Raw genomic sequence first — 20,845 nt, forward strand, 5'->3', positions numbered from 1 at the left:
TCTGAGGGTACGGTGTGTGAGGAGCAGCTGAGGTCCTTGGGTTTGCTCAGCCCAGAGCAGAGGAGCTGAGGGGAGGCCTCATGGCGGCTGCAGCTCCTCACAGGAAGCAGAGAGGCAGCACTGAGCTCTGCTCTGTGGTGACAGTGACAGGACCCAGGGAACAGCATGGAGCTGTGTCAGGGGAGGGGCAGCTGGGGGTTAGGGAAAGGGTCTGCACCTGAGGGTGGTGGGCATGGAGCAGGCTGCCCCGGGCAGTGGGCACGGCCTCGAGCTGCTGCAGCTCAGGGAGTGTTGGGACACTTCCCAGATACAGGGTTTGAGTTTGGGTGGTCCTTTGTGGAGCCAGGGATTGGACTTAATGATCCTTGTAGGTCCCTTCCAGCCTGGGATGTTCTGCGATTCTGTGACTATTGTCCTGACCCAGCTTCTCAACAACACAGCGGGTAGCTGTTAAAGTTCATGTAACTACTTGCTTATTGTACATTCCCTAAAAAGAACAGCCCAGGCTGATCAGGAAGTCACAGCAGGATTAACACTGTTTTAATTGAAAATTAAGAATGATCCCAACAGACATGCTATCTCCTTTCGGAAAAAAACAATACTCCCAAATTCTGGTTCTGGCAATTTCTTTACAGCAAAATACAACACTATACAGACCTTCCACACCTGTACAAAGCAGCATAGCTGATCTTCACAATCTATTTTATTTAGGTTTCAACAAGTAGATTAGAATCCTTGCACAACCCTTGGGGGAAAACTTGAAGACTGACGTTAGTAAGAAACGTCTCCTATCTGTGTACTGTGCCTTAATTTCATGAAGATAAAAAATACCCAATGATCTTTTTGGAGAAATACCAGAGTACTCAGTGGTCATGCTAGAAGATGGAAAGGTATCCTTTCCCTGAAAAAAAGTGATCCTTCAATATTTCTGGGAGGCAGATGTGTAAGTAATCTTCATCTAGGCTTCTTAAAACAATAGACACAAAATTACCTATCAAGGATAATGATCAGGAGTTGTTTTCACAGTGCATACTTTGTGGAGGATGTTGATGGAATCAGAACATAGTGCCAGCCCTGCGTGCACTGAGAACAACTTGTTGAAAATAAGCATATATAGTAGCTATAAGCATATAACAGACAGTTGTCAGAATGATGGCATTTACTACCACAGTTCTTGCATCTTTGGTCTACAAAGACCAGAACATGCTTTTCTAGGCATGCCCAAGAGTCAGTGAATGAAAAAATAGTTGAGGTTATATCTCAAGCTCTAATACAAGTGTGACAGGCACTAGACTTTTAAAATTGACTCTGCAAGAGAAAAAAAGTAGGAGAGAAGCCTGAAAAGCTTGACTACAACCTGCAGATAAAAGAGAACGCTTACAGTGCCCTTCCCAGGACACAGACTTCAGGCAAGATGAGTGTCAATTTTAACCCTAAAATTTTGACCAGTTCCCTGATCCAGCTCATAATATGGCTTCACAAAAACACTGAATGAAGAGGAGACACTGTACTTCTGAGTGGGGACCAGGAAAGGCAGCTGGGGAAGGACTATTCTTCAAGTACTGATCTCACCAAGGCCCAGCTGCCTGATCAAACCATATCCTTGTTGGACAGTTGGAGAAAAGGCACACTGAGTCAGGTCTCCAACCTTCATTCATCCACTGTTTTTCCATTAAGCCAGTAAAAATCTTCATACTGCAGAATTCTCCATCTTTCTGCCAAATCTGATTTCAGTTGCCTAGGTAGATTCAAGAGTTACAATGGAGGACTGAGGCACTTCTAGAAGCCTGATTTTGTCAGCTCAGTTTTACTATGATTAAAACAAAATTAACATTTTACTGAAATAGTGTCCTATTTTTAGTAGTTTCTAATTCTTAATGTTTAGCAAAACACTGGAGAATGCGGGCATCGATCCCGCTACCTCTCGCATGCTAAGCGAGCGCTCTACCATTTGAGCTAATTCCCCCCCCTTTTCACCATTAATAGGGATGATAAAACTCCGAGCTTCAGAGTGTATGGATCTGCACATTTTAAAATGCATGCATTTTTCACTTCTCTCCTGCACTACATAAATGAGAACGCATTCAACTTCAATTCTGCAACAAGTTTAAAACCATCAGTTTGTAATATTTCATTTCGCATTTCTTATCAGTTCATTTGGAAATAAGAGAAAATGGAATAAATATGTTTTCCAGGTGTATAAAATATATTTTTTTAACTGTATTACTTGGAATTCCTGGCAGGTATTATGTTCTGGCATTTAATTCTTCCTTCCCCTTCTCCTTGCCATGAGTCAGTCTCTACTTATATATATGTATTTTTAATGAAAATATATAGTTACTTAAATTTAGTCAATCATACAGTAGCATTTGAGAAATAAAACATGAGAATCTAAAAATTAACAGCTTATTTCACTTCAAAATCGCAGTTCAATACATGAAAACACATTTCGTAGTTAATGGCATGTTCTTCCACTACAAGCAAAACAACACTGGAGAATGCGGGCATCGATCCCGCTACCTCTCGCATGCTAAGCGAGCGCTCTACCATTTGAGCTAATTCCCCTCCCACAGTCCTAATTTATCCTCTAATCACAGATTTTAGTAACCACAAACACAGTGTTTCCTTCATAAACTGCTCCTCTACGCAGGGTAGCAACCCCAAGGCAGCTATTCAGAACACTTACGACCATCTGACCTTGAGCTTGTCTATTTTTTCCTTCCTCAAAGATGGCAGGGATAATTAAGCAAGCACAATACAAAGAATAAAGGCAAGTGAGGTGGCTTCTGCTCCCATGAAACATGGAGGGGAAAGCAAAGTAAGGAAGATTCTATTCCTTAGAATAACTAACTAATGCCTTACTAAACTAGAATTAATCATAGAATTATGGAATAGTTTGGGTTGGAAGTGACCTTTAAGATCATCTAGTTCCACGCCCCCTGCTATAGGCAGGGACACCTCCCTCTAGAACAGGTTGCTCATAGCCCTATCCAGCCTGGCCTTGAATGCTTCCAGGGAGGGGGCATCCACAGCCTCTCCGGCCAACCTGTGCCAGTGTCTCACCACCCTCACAGTAAAGAATTTCTTCCTAGTATCTAGTCTAAATGGACTGTCTTCCAGTTTAAAGCCATTTCCCCTTGTCCTGTCACAACAAAGAATACACTCCATATCAATGGCTCAAAATCAAAGTTTAAGTCAGTAGTATTAAAGAGCATATTTATGGAGTAAAACAATGAATGAAACAGTTATTATGATGGGAAACTGCAGAAAACATCACTGCATCCTGCACGAAGCATTTACATATGTTCATACTTCCAAGTATAGTAGAACACTAATGAAATATTAATGAGAGACCTACCATTGTTATAACAGTTCTACCCACAGCAACAGCAAAACACACTTATTTTTGCTTCACTCAACAGCAGATGCACTGTTTACTTCATAAGGTGTTTATACAGGGGTTGTTACAGTTATTGATTACCTGCCATTGTTTGACAGAGTTTTCTATAATGCTTATCACCGCATCAACTCTTACACCATGTCAGTGACATTTTTCTTCTCACCTGTATATGCATGGGTATGTAAATGAAAATATTCTCCAGAAAGAAAAAAAGAAACTTTTCTAGAGAACCACTGTAGAAACTAGGCAAACAGGTAGCAACCTGTCCAAACTGATGTGATTTATCTTTCTTTGATGAGGGAAGCAACGCCACAGACAGATGGCGCTGCAATGGAGTAGCTCAAAGTTAACACAAAACTTGCGTTTGCCCTGACTGGCCCTAAGAAGCCCATCTAGAAAGCAGAAGTAAAACCTGGTAATATGATCTTGTATCATTACTGCCGTGTGTACTGAAGTGATTCAGGTTAAATCAATGTATGTGGACACAAAGCCTTCACAGCTGAAACACAGAACAGAGATAGAAAAAAAAAAAAAACAACTTAAAAAGTCAGATTATTTTCAGCTGTGTAGGTAAGGAAGCTTGGTATTCCAAACAAAAGGATAAATTAGAAAGTTTTACTCACCTTCTTATGCAGAAAGCTGGCAATCACAACAAATTCAATATCTTGAAACAATGGACTGTCAAAATGAGATACTCATTTGTAATGAATGGAAACAGTACTGTTGCAGAGATCTTTCCTCATCCTTATTGGACTTGGCATCAAACAAAACTGTAAGCTGACCTTCACAAACTTCAGCCATTTCAGTGGCAACAGAGTGAGATTTGCAGATGAAAAACAGGGAGATGTACTCTGCCATTTTTGTACTGACTCAGACTGCACAAGGGAGATGCAGAAACCCGGAACTAGAGCTGAACCTTGTGAAATTTCATCTGATAAAAATCCCAGGGACAGATGTGCAATGGGTCATCACTGGGCCAGAGACCTGTTCCTGTGGGAAGGACTCAGACCACTTCTGCTCCACTTCCAGTTTACTCCAGCATGGTGGATACAATCAGTTACAAAATACTGCAAGGAAGTATAAGAACAAATCTTTATCCACTGCAGCGCACAGACTGAGGAAATGCACAACAAAAGTTATAGGACAATATAGCAACACTACAGCAGCTTTAGTTCCACATCATGGCCTGAATCTGGCTTATGTTGATTTTGAAGTGCAACTTACTTTAGACAAGCTGTAACCTGCTGGTGTTTAATCTCAAAATTTATTTTCTTTTGAGCAGATGCTGTCATCTGGCGAGCTAAATCCATTAGAGAAAATTCCCAGTGTATGCGTTGTTGGATTACTGTTTTATTTTACTAGCAGAACTGATTTTTCTGCATTTAAACTGCAAGTGAGAAAACTTGGATTATATAATTTCCATTGCCTTTGTTGTCTAAAGGCCTGTCAGTGTAATTATTCTTCTTGTAAACTACTTGTATGCTTTTGTTCTTTAAATATAGAAAGCAGTCCTTGATTCAATAACCGAGAAATAGAGCTTTGCCAATGTACTTCCTACTGCAAAGGAAGATATGATTTAGAATTCAGTGTGCATGATCTATATGAGCAGATTTTGTATTGTATTTTACCTCCACAGTCTCTCATAGAATGGCTTGGGCTGGAAGGTACACAAAAGATCACCTCATTCCCCACCTAACCTGGCCTTGAGCACCTCCAGGGATGGGGCATCCACAGCTTCTCTGGGCAGCCTGTGCCAGTGCCTCCCTGCTCTCTGAGTGAAAAATTTCCTCCTGACTTCTAAACCTCCCCTCTTTTCATTTTCTAAATAACCTATCAACAAATTTGTCAGTGGGCCACACCTGACTTACTATATCTCTGAAAGGTTCCTAGTGACTCCATACATTCAAGATACAATAGCATTTTAACAAAATCATCAAAATCAATACAAAAAGGTAGACATCTGTGGAATATAAATCAGGATGATGTGACCCAAGAGAACATCATGAAGTTCAACAAATCCAAGTGTAAGGTCTTGCACCTGAGTCACAGCAACACCCGCTATCAGTACAAACTAGGGAATGTAAGGATTGAGCACAGCCCTGCCGAGAAGGACTTACAGGTACTGGTGGGCAGGAGGCTGGACATGAGCCAGCAATGTGCCTTCACAGCCCAGAAAGCCAACTGTATCCTAGGGTGCATCAAAAGAAGCGTGGCCAGCAGGGCGAGGGAGGTGATCCTGGCCCTCTGCTCTGCACTGGTGAGGCCTCACCTGGAGTACTGCATCCAGATGTGGAATCCTCAGTACAGGAGAGACATGGACCTGCTGGAGCGCGTCCAGAGAAGGGCCACAAAAATGATGCGAGGAATGGAGCACCTTCCCTATGGGGACAGTCTGAGAGAGCTGGGGCTGTTCATCCTGGAGAATGGAAGGCTCTGGGGGAGACCTGGGAGCGGCCTTTCAGTATCTACAGGTGGGGATATAAGAAGGAAGAGGACAGAATTTACCAACATCTGCTGTGACAGGACAAGGAGAAAAGATTTCAAACTAAAGGAGAGGAGATTTACATTGGGTATAAGGAGGAAGATTTCTACAATAAGGGTAGAGAGGCACAGGAAGTGTTTGCCCAGAGCACTGGTGGATGCCCTGTCCCTGGAGACACTCAAGGTCAGGCTGGATGAAGCTCTGAGCAACCTGATCTAGCTGTGAGTGTCCTTGTTCACTGCAGGGGAGTTGGACTAGATGACCTTCAAGGGTCCCTTCTAACTCAAAGGATTCTATGATTCCATGATTTTAAATGAGTACTTTATTTCCACAAACTATGGTAAGAATGAACATTTTGGACATAGCATTTATTGTTTACATATAAAATATCTTAAAATATTAACAGAAAAGAAAGTAATTTGTAAAAACATGGGAAAGAAAAAGTGACATTTGCCATTCAGTAGCTGCTGATAGTACACTTTCTAGACTTACAAGTTATCTGGTATTTGCACTGTAACAAGTTAAAAAAAAAAAAGAAGAAGAAGAAGAAAAACTCCTTTCAACAAAAACACCTGTGCAGGCTTTGCATAAGAAACTAAGTACCCTGGTGGAAAGGAACAATTAGAATAAGCACACTATGACTCAGCACCAGTACAAGCGCCTGCAGGCTTTACAAGCATGGGGAATTAGCTCAAATGGTAGAGCGCTCGCTTAGCATGCGAGAGGTAGCGGGATCGATGCCCGCATTCTCCAGTGTTTTGAAAAGGCTGCTGTATCTATCATTGCTTAAGATTTTCTTCCATGAATTCTTCGGGTTTGTGGAAGAAAATATATATACAGACACCGTTTCATGAGGCAAGCAGAATAGAAGAAAACCACAGGTAAGCAGAGTGGCACTTGTTAACCCTGCAAAAAAGCACTTCTTCACGAAAGATAATTTTCATACTACTGCAGTTCTGTCCAGCGAAATCGCTAATGCTGTGCACGTGCTGCCTAAAGTTGATCTAATCCTCACAAAAGCGCTTTGCTGCAAAAACGCATCTAAACTCTAAAATTTACAAAGCTAAAAATCAGGAGCAACAGTGGTGCCTGCCAGTGTGCTTTTATTTTCCGTTCTTTAGAGGCCACCAACAGGGACTGATTTCTTTTTCGTGCAGGCAGCAATCACAATTTTAGAGGAAAAAAAAAGATGTTTACACACGTCTTCTGCAAAAAAAGATATTACAACTGGCAACTGAAAAAACGGCATAGAGATGACACAGAGATAAAAGCAAACGGCCAATGGAGAATGCGGGCATCGATCCCGCTACCTCTCGCATGCTAAGCGAGCGCTCTACCATTTGAGCTAATTCCCCGCATCGGCGGGGGCCCTTAGTGCTGCCCGTCGGGAGCTGGCTTGCTCCCACTGATGATTCATAGGGCATTTTCTCCAGATGTAGTGCGTCACTTGTCCAGCCCTTCTCTCTTCTTTCCCTCTGCTCAGCATGCACCGCAGTTACCTGTAATTTCTGGATAGCATCCCATACAACTCAAGTGTTGATAACAGATTTTAGGAACATCACAGCATGACACACCTCACTATGCACTGCACCTCTTCTAAACAACTAGGGACATCCCAAGTAGACCTGCAGTTGCAAGCAAATTTCCTTTTATTATAAAACAAAAATTTCCCCGCTACCTGGTAAGGACCAGCGGTCTAAACACAAACCCCAGTGCCAAGAGTCAAATACATACTCTTCTCTCCCATTATCTTGTACTTGCTGCCTCATCCTGATTGAAGCGACAGGTTTTGGGAAAAGATATTTCCCCCTCTCAGATCTTACCAATTTAAAAAGAAGCACCTGATATTAATCTGTTGCAAATAATTATGATCTCATGGCTGCATTTATTTTGGAGCTACCAAAGACATTTCAGCAACTGGCTGATAGAGCCCCACAGTCAGCAGGTCTGGAGAAGTTAAAAAAAAAAAAAAAAAAAAAGCTTGCTGTTACCTCTACCCTGTGATATTTTCACGTGACCAGTTGGATTTTGATTTTTATGAAAAGAAGCTCTGAAAACATCCAGAAGTTTCTTTTTGTAGTCATACAGTAACTAGAGGCACAGCTCTGAGTTAATGATGAAAAGGTTCCAGAGTACCAGAGTGACACCAATTCCCCTTTCCAAAGTAACTTGGATTTATGCCACTGTCATGGCACTGTACATTTCAGAACACTATAGAAACAAAATAGCTTTAAATTAGATGGTTTGATTACTGAAAATCCCTCTGAATATTTTCCTTGTTTTAGCCAGGAAGTGTTTTATGACTGACAAAACGATAGTCTAAAATCCCTCACAAAAAAGCACAAATTTCCTCCAGACATGAATAAGCATTTAATTAACTATTTCAGAGCAATTTAAAACAAATTTAAAAGAAAACCTCTAACACTTACAGATTTATGCTCATGTTTTTCTTTCTGAATAAAAATCATCTAAGTCTTAATAATACCAGTGTTGCAAAACAAACAAACAGAAACTTTCAGTTGTCTTTTTAATGGGCCTGCATACATGGAGCCCAGGCAGGATCATGCCCTCTTCTGAATGGATAAGCACTTCTGCATAGCTTAGTTAAGGGAAACCCATGAAAGCTTACACAATGATTCTGGGAATTTTCGTTAGTCACTTAACCAATATGTTCTTTAACCTCCCCTAACAATGCCTAAACGTGAGCACTCCCTGCAACATATTCCTTGGGCCACTAGGCCCTAGGCTCCACAATGGACAAGAATACACGAATGTAATCTATTTAATTCTACCCTGACCCTTTCTGCTTCTCCCCTGAACGTTCCTTCTACACCTTAGAATCACAGAATTGCAGGGCTTGGAAGGGACCTCAAAAGATCACTGAGTCCAAACCCCCTGCTAATGCAAGTTCCCTACAATGGGTCACACAGGCAGGCATCCAGATGGATCTCGACTATCTCCAAAAAAGGTGACTCCGATTGTCTATTTCTTTTACAGACTTCATGTATTTTTGCCTGGCACCCTTAAGACAAAATATCATTTTCATGCTCTTTTGTGCTTTTTCAAAATCTTTTAGCGGACATTTTCACTTTTAATGAGAATTTATGATCTCATTTTCCTTATTTATACATAGCCTTCAACATTCTGAAGAACAACCTTTTACCTTTCAAAGCACACCCATACCCTGCTGATCAATCACATCATTTCCTTTCCCATTTTCTTCTATTCTCTCTTGAATAGAAATTTGTTCTGGAATTTAGAGAAAAGCTTTTTGTCATAGCTTCAATTTCTCTGACACATATTTTAACACATCTGGTTTCTGCTTTAAATTTCATTTGAAAAGATCAGCTGAGCACTGTGAAGAGTCCAGTACATGTTCTGTACCACTTTATCTGAGAAGATTATATCTAACAGAGAATGACAGCATATAAATATCAGATGTATTACTGGATGCATTAACCAACAGAAGAAATACTAATAAAATACTAATATCCCTAAGTTTGCTCCCACCTTTCACACACAGACAGTGGACAACAGCAGCTCCTGTCTGAGTTCAATTTAAGCAGAAATACAGCAGAAAATACTGCTTCAACTAACACTCTGCCTATAAATATGGTTTCTGTGTTCTCCAAGGAGAAAACGGCAGGCTAGACTTCATCTACATCTTACATATTGTGCTTCTGTAATATAACAAATGCATGCCTCTCAGATTCAAATTAAAAGAAGGTTGCCTGCGCTCACAGCTTAATTCTTTTTGCCACATTCCCACATGAAACACCCATTTAGCAATTGCCTCACCACACAAAAATGCAACAGGATTTACTGGAAGGATGCAGCACACGCTGACATTTATGGCTCCTGCTCAGTCTGCTTCCAAATCAGATGCACCTATGGAGTATTCCCGACCTCACAAACTGGGACTGCAGGCTGCATGACTTAACACCCTAACCTGATGCTCGATACATCAGTCAGAGAAAAAAATATATTAGGATTGCTGTATCTTGAGCTCCCTCCCGTGGATTTTACTAAGGAACAGAACTATGTACTTTCCAGTAAACAAGAACTTCTCTAGATTAATAGTTTTAAGTAGAATGATCTCATCCAATCAAACAAAAGAGAAAAAAGTCCCAAGGAACTGGATAAGTAAATGATCAGAACAAAGATTAGAGAATATAAGAAACACAAAACTAATTGCTGTTCAGCGTATATTTAGCAGGTAATTCCTTAGGTCCACATGAAAACGCAAGAACTCATCTTTAGTCAATTTACATGCCACTGAACAGTCCTTTTCTAATTAAAACAGAGAAACCAGACCTGTCAGTAGAAAAGATGCATTCACGGATGAAGCTATCTACTTACAGCGTACTCAAAAGACAGTTGTAACACAACAACATCACAACCAAACTGAACTAAAAGGCAATCAGCTTAAGATAGCACCCACCTCAGTGTGTTCTTCAACCTGTTATCCCCCAATTTGATCCTTCCACTTCTTTCTTGGTCTCAGTGATACACTGAGTGACCTTTGGCTGAGCGGCACCTGAAGAGAATTTTTACTAATACAATGTGGGACTGGCATTGTAGCAGGTGTTGGAAGCAATCGCAGAAGGGCTAGAGCCCAAGGCACAGCAGTACCACAGTACGAAGAGCCACAGAAGGGCCCAATCCACCACCCCCTCCCCTCAGCAGTACACCCCAACAGAACTCTGAGGGCTGCACCTCCTCCTTACAGCCCACACCCCATAACCTGCAAAACCCAGACTCACACTAACACCACAACCAGACGACCTTATAGCACAGAAAGACTGAACACAAAGCCTTCCACCTCCTCTCCTTCGAGGGCCTCTCAGGCTGACACCATCCACCCCACAGCCACCCTAAGGGCTCTCCTCCTTCCACCCTCATTAGGAAACAGGACTCCACCCAATGCTGGAACCTTCTGTAGCAGCGCCTGCTCCCCCGTCAGCTTCTCTCCCATATCCCAATTCCTTTTTTTTTTTTCTTGGTTTTTTTTTTTCCACATGTGACATGATCAAACAGCTGGGAGGGGAGGTCTGGCATTGCACACACCCTAGTTCTTGGTCCTCTCACTAGGGCTGTACGTGATTGTTCAAAAGCACAGCCTTGTCTGCGAGTGTATTTACATTTAAATAAACAAAAATGCCTTTTTCAGTATATAGATTTATAACTAGGGTCATATCCATGCATTTTCTCAGGCGTGGCACTGAGGCTGTAAAATGCAATTTAAACAAATGTATATTGCTCTGTGTTTAAGGTGGATGCTGTTGTTACCTCACAACGACATTCCTGATTGTTGACGGCACTTGAGAGCACAACCCTAAAATACTTGGATTTACACATTTATCTCTTATTTTCCTTCCCATTTAGCGTATTGCTAAAGGTATTTCCCAAAACAAACTGGAGGAAAAAATTTGGAATTTTTCAAAGTTTTCTTCAAGCAAAGGCTGAGGTAGTTTTCCGATGGCAAAAAGCTAATGACTTTCTGTAGTCATGAGTGCTCCCACTGCTAAATATTGTTAGTAAAATTACGGATACTTCAACACTTCTCAAATGAAGAAAAGGTTCTGAAAAAACTTTAATGTTCTTTGACCTTACCATTAATAATAGCACTTAAACCAGATCAATGCAGGCTTTGAAGTGTTTACCAGACAATTAAAATTATAGCAGCATTTGAATTGACAGTAAACACATCTAAACTTTCTATGAGCAAAGATTTATCTTTTCAGATGATAAAAATAAATAAAAGTTTTGTTTTTCTCCTTTACCTTAGAATAGCAATACCCAGCAAGGAAGTAAGTCAGCAATGCCTGGTCTAAATATGCTCTTTGCCATCACCACTAAAAATGACTGACCTTTATCTACTGTGGAATAGTTATTGTTAGTTAGTTACCTCACTCTAAACTTCTACAGATGATCAAATAAGCAGGTCCTAGGCCCAGATGGTGGCTGAATTTGCATAAATAAGGTCACATGAAAAACACACGCCTCAATTCTCTAGTATTTTATATCACAGTTGTGACTACCAGTGAAAAGGTTTCCCAGGTGAAAAATACAGACACAGCTTGTGTAGCTTTCTTCTTAACTATCCAAATACTCCACTTCTTTCACTGCGGTCTGATTTGACCATATTCTGCAGCCAATAATGCCTTCTCAGGGCCTGCTCAAGCTTTGCGTTCACAGTAGATGATTAATTATTTTAATTAACTTTCAGAAGGAAAGAGGACTTTTTGAGATACGGAAAGCTATTATGTTTCCCCCCTAGTGTTTTGGGCGCCGAAAATGTGCAGAATCTTCCCTGCATGTTGTAGCAGCTGCCATAGAAGAATTAATTATTTGTAAGGCAGAGCTATCTCTTCTCTTCACGAGTGCTGGATGCATCGCTTTCATGCTGGTTTTAATCCTAAAACATTCTGCAAACATGCAAAAAACGACACACAAGCATTCACATCCCCCAAAGCCTATATTTAACTCTGGATGGACAAACACAGCTTACAAACAGCTATAAATCCACAACAGCCTTATTTCTGATTTCTGCTCTCACTTGCACTGTTCATGATGTTAGAGGCTGACAACTTAGTACATCTTTACTACATACCATTATTCTTAGTTCCATATAGTATTTTCTTGTGGTTGGCACAATCAGGAAACATTAAAGCTTTTCAAGCACCAAGTTAATACTGCTGTACTGCATAAAGAGAGTGGGTTACTTTCAAGTATTCCTGCTTTGTGTTGCCACTTGTCAAAAAATCCAGCTCCAGAAACAGCTAAGTGCATATGTATGGTAGCTCCAAGCCATCCATCATATAAGTGCTAATGTACATAAACCAGCCCATTCAGCACCATCAGCAGGCAGTAGGACAACATGAAAACCAGCTAGGCCAGATAGAAACCAGCCGGTTGGCAATCTGACTTCCATTCATGCTCTGATTTCATTTCCCCTTAGCCTGACTTAGACTTGGTGGGTAAATAACTCCTTCTGTTCTGTTGTTGTATTCTTATGGAGTGAGAAACACGTCTTAACTTTGCAAAAATTCATTGCCTGCTGTAATGCAGCACAAGAGCAATCTTCTTTCCTCTGCAAGTGGAAGAGTGTAAGTTCAAGCAGCAGGTTATCACCTTGCGGTGGTTATGTGCTATTTAATTTAGAAGTACGTGCAACAATATATAGGGCAAGTGTGCAAATGTACACTACCATACCAAATCAGGGAAAGTTCATGAATGTTTCTCACCCTGCAGAGAAATGTAGTCTCAATTCTATCGTCGAGGGCACTGTTTTATGTACAGAAGCAAGCTTAACTTTCAAAAAGATACCCAGGAGACTTCTCCTATTGAAAAAATAAGGAGGTATGTAGTAATAAGGTGCTTTTGGCACTGTAATAAATAGTAAAAGAGAATTATTAAGAGTTTTAATTTCATTTGACTGTGTCAGCCCAGAGAAGCCAGACCTTCCAAAAGGATGCTGGAGGAGGAGAAAGGAAGGTGTCAAGAGTGGGGCAAAACCAGGTTTTTTCTCTGTAATGAAAATTGGATTATTGTGGATAAATAATCCACATAAAGTGGATTTATTTTGCAGGCTGTTACAGCCTGTTAGCAAAAGGAAGAGCTCTGGGAATATGAGAATAGCATCATTCAATCTGCTCACTTATTTTTCCTTACTTTATTAGATAAAAATAAATAAGTATATATAGGTAAATATATATATATATAAACACTGAGTATAAAAACGTTTCCATCATGCATACAGTACTTATCTCTCATTAAACATTTTCTGGACCAGGCTTTTCATATGTACACCTTGAAGAGTGGAATGAGCTTGGCCTTCATTGTTGAATTTGGAACATTTATTCAATAAAGTTGTTGTTTTGTTTTAATAATACATTTGATTTCTTTTACATAGGTTGCTCTTTTGGAGACCATCATATGTGAGAAGAGCTGAGTAACAAAGTGTGTTATGAAAGAGATGAATAAAATTATTCTGGCAGCATACATGCTGAAAGAGGTATCACATGATTCCAGCTGTGTGTTGCAGTTGATTGTTGGTAAGTGGAAGGAGTGACTCAGCAAGAAACAATGAATTTATAATCAAAGGTGGTTGCATTGCAGTTATCAGTAACTCTAAGTGTATAAGTCTCGTTCAAATTTTTTTTTTCAGGTGGGGAATTAGCTCAAATGGTAGAGCGCTCGCTTAGCATGCGAGAGGTAGCGGGATCGATGCCCGCATTCTCCAGTGTTTGTTTTCATTATTTATTTGTTGTGAAATAAAAAGTAGTGAAAATGTCTCCTCTTTGTATTATTATACGAGAAGAAATAAATGTGAAAAACTTGGGTGAGTTGTAAACTAAAAAAGTTCACATTTTGCTTTCAGTATTTTGTTTCTGTTTTCCAAATAGTATGGCTTTCTTTTATGTACAAGGCGTAATATAATCCTTATATAAAATAACAAAACACTGACATTTTAATACAGTGGTGAACAACATGAACAAATTACAGAGAAAAATAAATTAGGGATTTTTAATGTACCTTAAGAACTTTGTTGGTGATTGCGTTATGTAATTGATGATTGGATTAGTTACTAAATTTATTTTTTATATTACAGTTTAGTGTATGAATCAAAGTTGGTATTTGTGCTGTGAGAAATACTCTTTTTTGTTGTTGTTGTGTAAGCTACTTATTAGAAAGAATGAGCTACAGTATTCCATATGTTACTTCTCCTAGCAAGATTAGGTCCTTTCCTTTTGAAGGTTCGCATCTGTGCAATATCATGGAAATTTTCTCTGTAAAACTATGCTTGTGCATTTTATGTCAATTTGAGATATTTTTAATTCTGATTTTCTGACTAGCTGATTCAGCTGTTTCACTGCTTGTACTCCCAGCTTGAGGCAGCATGAGGAAACAGAGCAAAATTTCCCTGTAAATATAGACAATTTGTGCAATCAGAATCTTGGGAGTACACATACTGAAATGAATGAAAATAAGGAAACAAAAATTATGAATTGGGTTTCAGTTTAAGGAAGGGTGAGATACTGTGCTGCATGGATGTTCAAGAGATCCTCCTATGACAAGAGAAGAACGAGCTTAACCTCTGGATGGATGGAATAGAAACAGAGTTTGCTTATTTTTCTTATATTCTCCACATCGTGGAGAGAAAAGATGCATTGTAACTTTAAAACTGCTAGATCATTGTACTTCAAATGAGGTTCTATGGAGAAAAAGGAGTTACGATCTTCAAGAGTCCTTTCTGAGCTCAGGTAATGATTTACATGTACATTTGCTTGGAATAAGATTCTGTAGTAGTTTTCTATGCGATTAATATTGCTTTTGAGTTTGCTATTTTCCCATGATTGCGTAATATCTGATGCTTCCTCTGCTTTTAAAGAGCATGAATAGCTATTCTCAGCTAATCACACACAGCTTGTGTGTGTGAGAAATGAGGAAATGAGAAAATTCAGTGAGGCAGGTGCAGTCTGCAGTCACTTGTAGAATGGTGGCATCTAACTGTAAATTCTCTAGACTAATCATAGCTCATTATATTCACATACAGCTCCCTATAATGGAGCTTTGGTGTCTGGTAGAGCTTCTAAAAGCACTGCAATATGACTAGAAGTAACAGCTTTTTCTTAGCCCATGTGGTGTTTTATGTCTTTACTTTTTAGATACATTGTCTTTTAAAGAATGGACTGGATAGTGAAGGGTAAAGGTTCTAGCTCCCAAATACATTACTCGTGAGAGTACCTGCACTTTCTGAGTCAGTAGTTGTATTTACATATTCTATGTAAAGAAACGAGGGAATTGAGCTTTGTTTGATTTGTATTTTTATTGCCATTCATACAGATTTATGTCCTCTATAATATCTCACTTAGTGTTATACAAGTTAATTATTCAGTTAAAAATAACATTTGCAGTAGACTTGCTATAAGATACAGTTATCATATGTCTGTGCTTGCTGTAGTCTGAGAGAAGGGGAAACGTTATTCTTTATTTGTCTTCCCTCAAGACCTTGTTCCAAATATTACTAAAACAATCTTGCCGAGGGATGGGATTGAGCCTGGAGACCATCACTCTGGCAACTCCGGAGACCATTTTTAGAGCAAGAGAGCTGTCTGTAGAAGCTGTGTACAAAAATCTAAACTCTGTATAAATAAGTTTATTTCACAACATGATTGTAGTACAATTAGTTTTCTGACTTGAGCACCCAGGTCTAAGTTTTCTTATAAGATATGTTATGTGGTGTTTGACTATAAAGTTTATAGAAGGTTCTTGTTCTAATAATTACCATTAGCCATCAGCCAAGTTCTAAGTAGAATAATAAAATCATTTGAGTTGGAAGGGACCCTTAAAGGCCATCTAGTACAACTTCCTTGGAATGAACAGAGATATCGACAGCTAGATCTGGTTGGTCGGAGTTTGGTTCAGCCTGATCTTGAATGTCTCCAAGAATGGGGCATCCAACACCTCTCTGGGTGAGCTGAAGTTGTATTTCAAAGAGAAGCTCTTCTTTTGAGGGTGAGAAGTGACTTCATTACTGTATGTAAATATTCGATAGCTTGGAAAAAAAGGAACTTATACATTTGAATTTGTTCAGCTTCTAGTTATCAGGCATTTTTTATTTTTAAATTCAGTGTTGCATAAATAAAATAATACATTTTATCCCAATAAACTTAAGTCAACATTCAAAGAATGAAATAGGGTACCTGTTAGAGTCATTCAGCATAAGGGTGCATCTCTCTGCTGGCAAACTTATGCCATTTCTTCCTCCCGGAACCTGTTTTTTCTTTATTTCCTGTGGTTGCAATTAGCACTGAAATGATTTGTTGCCAGTAACCATGTGTCCTACAAGTCACAAGGTGTAGATACAGATGGACTGTGGAGCCCTTTGTGTGCTTCCAGAGTTACTGAGTGCACGTTGCTTTGTGTTGGTAGGCTTGCTGCCCTATTTGTGTCATGTCTGAGAAGAGAAATAGGTGTATTATTGGCTGTTAGCATAGGATCACCTGAAAAAGTGAATCCTTTGAAAAACAAATGGGCTGAGTCTTGATCAGAAAAATTAGGACAGTTCACGTATTTTCTTCCCTTCCAGGTCACGGTATTTTCTACAGTGACGTTATAATAAAGGAAAAAACTCTTTAAATATTGTGACTTTTTGTGTGTGAGTGTGTGTGTTCATACTGATTCCACCAAAAGCAGTACTGAAATAGGCTGCAGAAAGAATCCGTTATCAACTTGTAGCGACAAGAGAAGGCTCCATGAATGATTAAAATGCAGCTTAAGAAATAATTCTATTTGCTGTACTTGGAAAACACACTTCTAATTCTGTCACTGCAAGTACTGAAAGCCCTGCTTATTCCCGTAAGGGAAATCGGGTCAGAAATAGGAGCTTTGTAAGAAGAAGTAGAAATCAATGGAAAAACTGACAGCCTGAGCAGATGTAACGTTTTGTATATGCACAGACAGCAGCCTCAGTGTTTGGTCTTGCCTCCTTGTATGCCGACCAGAACCGACTCCTGCTGCAGCCGCTCACGTTCTAAGGAATCTCCGTTCCTCAGCGCGACGCGACGCCACGCCCCTTTGCACCACCACACCTCTCGCCCCGCCCCCTATATTTGCCCGCTCGCCCGCCCCTCGGAACGGCTGGTCGCCGTGCAGGAAGTGACGTAGTACGTCTGGCGGAAGTGACGCTCGTGGCGTGCAGGCCCGGCCCGGCGCGGGGGGGTTTGGACAAGATGGCTGGATCCACAGGTCTGTGAGGGGGCTCGGCGGGCCTGGGGCTGCGGCGGGGAGCTGGGCGTTGTGCCCGGGGGTGGGGATGCCCCACGATGGCTGGGCAGATCTCCTTTCTCCGGGACGGGGCGAGCTGTCAGCGGCGGGAGCGAGCGGAGCGGGGTGGAGGTCTCTTCCGACAGGGAGAAAGGGAAGCGGCAGGACCGCCGGGCTGGGCTCGGCCCCGAAGACGGTCCTTGCCGTCTGTAGGGCTGCGACTCCGTCGTGAGAGACTGACCTAGGGTGTCAGTGGGGAGAGAAAGAGCCCCAATTCTGGGAATCAGTGTGGTGGGGTGGAGAAGAGAAGACTGTGCTAAGAGGCAGGAAGGGGTGGATGTGTGTGCGTGTACAGAATGGAGGGGATGTTGCCGGCCTGGTAAAAAAGAAAAATGCAGGAGGAAAAGGGCTTGTAGCGAAGATTTCTACTGCTGCACCATCTCCTATGTTCAGCAGTTGTGATATAGTAGCTTTCAAAAGTGAAGATTGTGTCTTTTTGCAAGGGGACAGTGATCTGGCCTGTGCCGTGCATTAGGGGAAAGGTACTGCAGTTCATTGGTGACTGCAGTGTGTTGGAGATAAGGAGTGAAGCATCTTGTTCTCTTTCAGTGGACAGCCATTGGAGCTAAATGGTTTGTCATGTGGGCAGATGGAAAGGCAATGAGATGCGAGGCATAACTTGGGAGCAGGAGAGAATGAATCCCATATCAGTAACCGGTGTAGAATCTGTTGAGTGGAGTATCATGGTAGCAGGTAATAAATGAATAGACAAGAGCATTTCTTCAAGTCATGAATGGAGAAGTTTAAGAGGCATATGTATACCATCTCAGTTTTGTTTCTTGAAGGGCTTGAAAAATAAGACCTTTCTCTGCTGTAAAAGGCTGAGGGCTTCAGGACCCCTTTCACTCTTTTCTCACTCCTGAGAGCTAGTAAGATGTAAATGGGATTCACAGAACTCAGGACAGAGGAATAAGTTGACCTCAGTGCTCAGTCTGGGGTGGACTCTGTCCGCATGAATTTATTTTTGTTCCCAATCCACTGGCTCATCAAGGGATTTAGACTATAACAAAACAGAAAAAAATATATGAAATGTCTTATTTTGGTACCTTTCTGTTGATTCTGCGAGGAGTGTTTTTCTTTACGATAGGAGAATGTTCTCTCTATTTGGTAATGTGACTTTGGAGATGTGAGATGCACAGAGTCCAATTTGGAAAGATTACAACAAATTGGACATAGAGCAGCTCTTGCAAGTCCAAAGAGCAGTCCAAAAAAGAAATATTATTGTCTGTGTTAGGCTGAGCTAGAATAGGTATATTAGAGAAAGTTCAGTATTTACTCAGCTATGGAATACTGCATTTTATTTTATTAAAGTGAGTTAGCATACTACCTGATGTCTAAGTTTTAAAAAATTTGTTAACAGTTTTACTGTGCAGTAACTTCCAAAGACTTCTGCTTGTGTCTGGGCTCTGACATGGGGTAGGCACAGGAAATAAAGTCTTTTTAGGGCATGTGCTTTGAGTGCTGGCATTTTGCATTCAGTCTGGCTATTGTAGAATATCTGTTACTAAAAATTTGAATATCAAAAAAAGCGGTTTTCGTCCTACAGTGCTTTTGACTACATAAAAACCAATATTTTTTTAACAAAATTCTCATGATTTTACTGTTATAAATGTCCTTCATAGTCTTACATGTGGTATTTTAAAAGCTTCTGTATACTTTATATAGCGCAACTGAATAGCGCAGTAGTTTTTGTCTCAGAAATACAGCCACACATGAAGTTCAAAAAAAGTGGGAAATGTACAGAATTATACATGTGTGTGTCCCAAACAACAAAGACATTTCAGTAAAATGAAGCAAGCAAATCCTCTTTAACAGAACTGCTAGGAATATTTAGTCAGAGCTTCTGTAGCAAAATGCTTATTGCAGTGGGGAAAATGCTGTTGACTTTTCATTTACATATGCACAGATTGGAGATAGGATTTTGTTGTTGTTCTTTCCCTACAGTAAGCAGAAATTTAGATTTTTAAGATTTCATGCAGACTAACTCTGAGCAGGAAGCTATGTTAAGCTCATTTATGGAGGAAAGGAGGGAGTGATTTGTTATAGACATGAGATTTACCTCTACTTGTGTGAATTTTACCTGCTCTTGCTATAATGTTCAACTTCATCCTTATTTATTTCAGAAAAATGAATGGGTTGCATGGAATCCAGTAATGAAATTCTAACACCAAGAAAAATAAAACTTAGTAAGATCAACTGTCTTAGTTTTATTCCAGAAATTACTGTAATGAGAACACTAATTCTTTGAACAGTCATAAAGAAAAAATATTACATGCCTTTTAAGAACAAGTAATTATAATTTGAAAGTAGCTATTCTTTAGTGTGTGCTAAAGAGAATGTGTATGTCAGCATTGCATAGCAGCAAAATGTCTTACTTGTTTTAGAAATCATCTGTACTGACTAACTTTACATGTAAATATTTAATGTAGTGGCTGACATTTCTAAGATGCGTTTTGATTAATCTTGCTGTATGATAGCTCCTGCTTGTCACAGGACTTGAGTTGTTTGTGTGGGTACTGCTGGGGAAATGATGAAGAACAAATCCTTTTTTTTTTTTTTTTTTTACAGGACTTGAGTTGTTTGTGTGGGTACTGCTGGGGAAATGATGAAGAACAAATCCTTTTTTTTTTTTTTTTTCAAAAAGAACAATTGTTGTTGATATGATCTACCAATTTCATATGGTTTAGCTGGAGATTCATTTTGTGATGTTTTGAAAACGTAGAGCACAAGATGTGACTAAACATAGTTTCAGGTTAAAAAAAATAATTTACCAAAGCATGCAATTTAAAATCTCATATGTAACTCTAGAAAAAGAAACTGATCGATGGCATAATTTGAAGGAGTTAATTTGGGAGTTAATTTTTTCATTTCAAGACGAGATCAAGACCGCAATATCTAAAACTGGATTGTTGAAGTCTTCCATTTCCTTGCTTTTCAACTGAGGATTTAAAGTAGCTTGCGTTAGAATAGGACTAAGTCAGTAAAAACTCCCTTTGTTTTCCTGAAATTGGTCTTAGGTTAAAAAAAAAAAAATCAGCTGATCTACAGTCAGAAATTATAGGTGAGATTCACAATTTTTTTTGTATATGTAGGCACAAGCAACCTCTTTGCAAAGTATGCTTAATGGCTTC

The 20,845-nt window shown here is 40.0% G+C and overlaps 1 protein-coding gene and 5 non-coding genes across 8 annotated transcripts in view; 3 read left to right on the forward strand and 3 right to left on the reverse strand.

Annotated features, from left to right (window-relative positions):
• On the reverse strand, positions 1,894-1,966 carry TRNAA-AGC. The gene has a single exon. It is a non-coding gene; the product is annotated as a tRNA-Ala (tRNA).
• On the reverse strand, positions 2,493-2,565 carry TRNAA-AGC. Its single transcript has one exon. It is a non-coding gene; the product is annotated as a tRNA-Ala (tRNA).
• Positions 6,563-6,635, forward strand: TRNAA-AGC. Its single transcript has one exon. It is a non-coding gene; the product is annotated as a tRNA-Ala (tRNA).
• TRNAA-AGC lies at positions 7,165-7,237 on the reverse strand. Its single transcript has one exon. It is a non-coding gene; the product is annotated as a tRNA-Ala (tRNA).
• TRNAA-AGC lies at positions 14,055-14,127 on the forward strand. The gene has a single exon. It is a non-coding gene; the product is annotated as a tRNA-Ala (tRNA).
• The window catches only part of UBE2V2 (ubiquitin conjugating enzyme E2 V2), a 32,403-nt gene continuing 29,075 nt past the window's right edge, over positions 17,518-20,845 (forward strand). Inside the window, exon 1 of one of the 3 annotated variants that reach the window (XM_021387540.1) lies at positions 17,518-17,636. In XM_021387540.1, the coding sequence (XP_021243215.1) occupies positions 17,621-17,636 (16 nt within the window). In that variant the 5' untranslated portion in view covers positions 17,518-17,620. Of the gene's footprint in view, positions 17,637-18,263; positions 18,408-20,845 lie in introns of those variants that run through there. The other 2 variants (XM_021387541.1, XM_021387539.1) reach the window with 2 other exon arrangements.

This window comes from Numida meleagris, chromosome 2 (assembly GCF_002078875.1).
Source record: "Numida meleagris isolate 19003 breed g44 Domestic line chromosome 2, NumMel1.0, whole genome shotgun sequence".
In the NCBI taxonomy this organism is placed as follows: Eukaryota; Metazoa; Chordata; class Aves; order Galliformes; family Numididae; genus Numida; species Numida meleagris.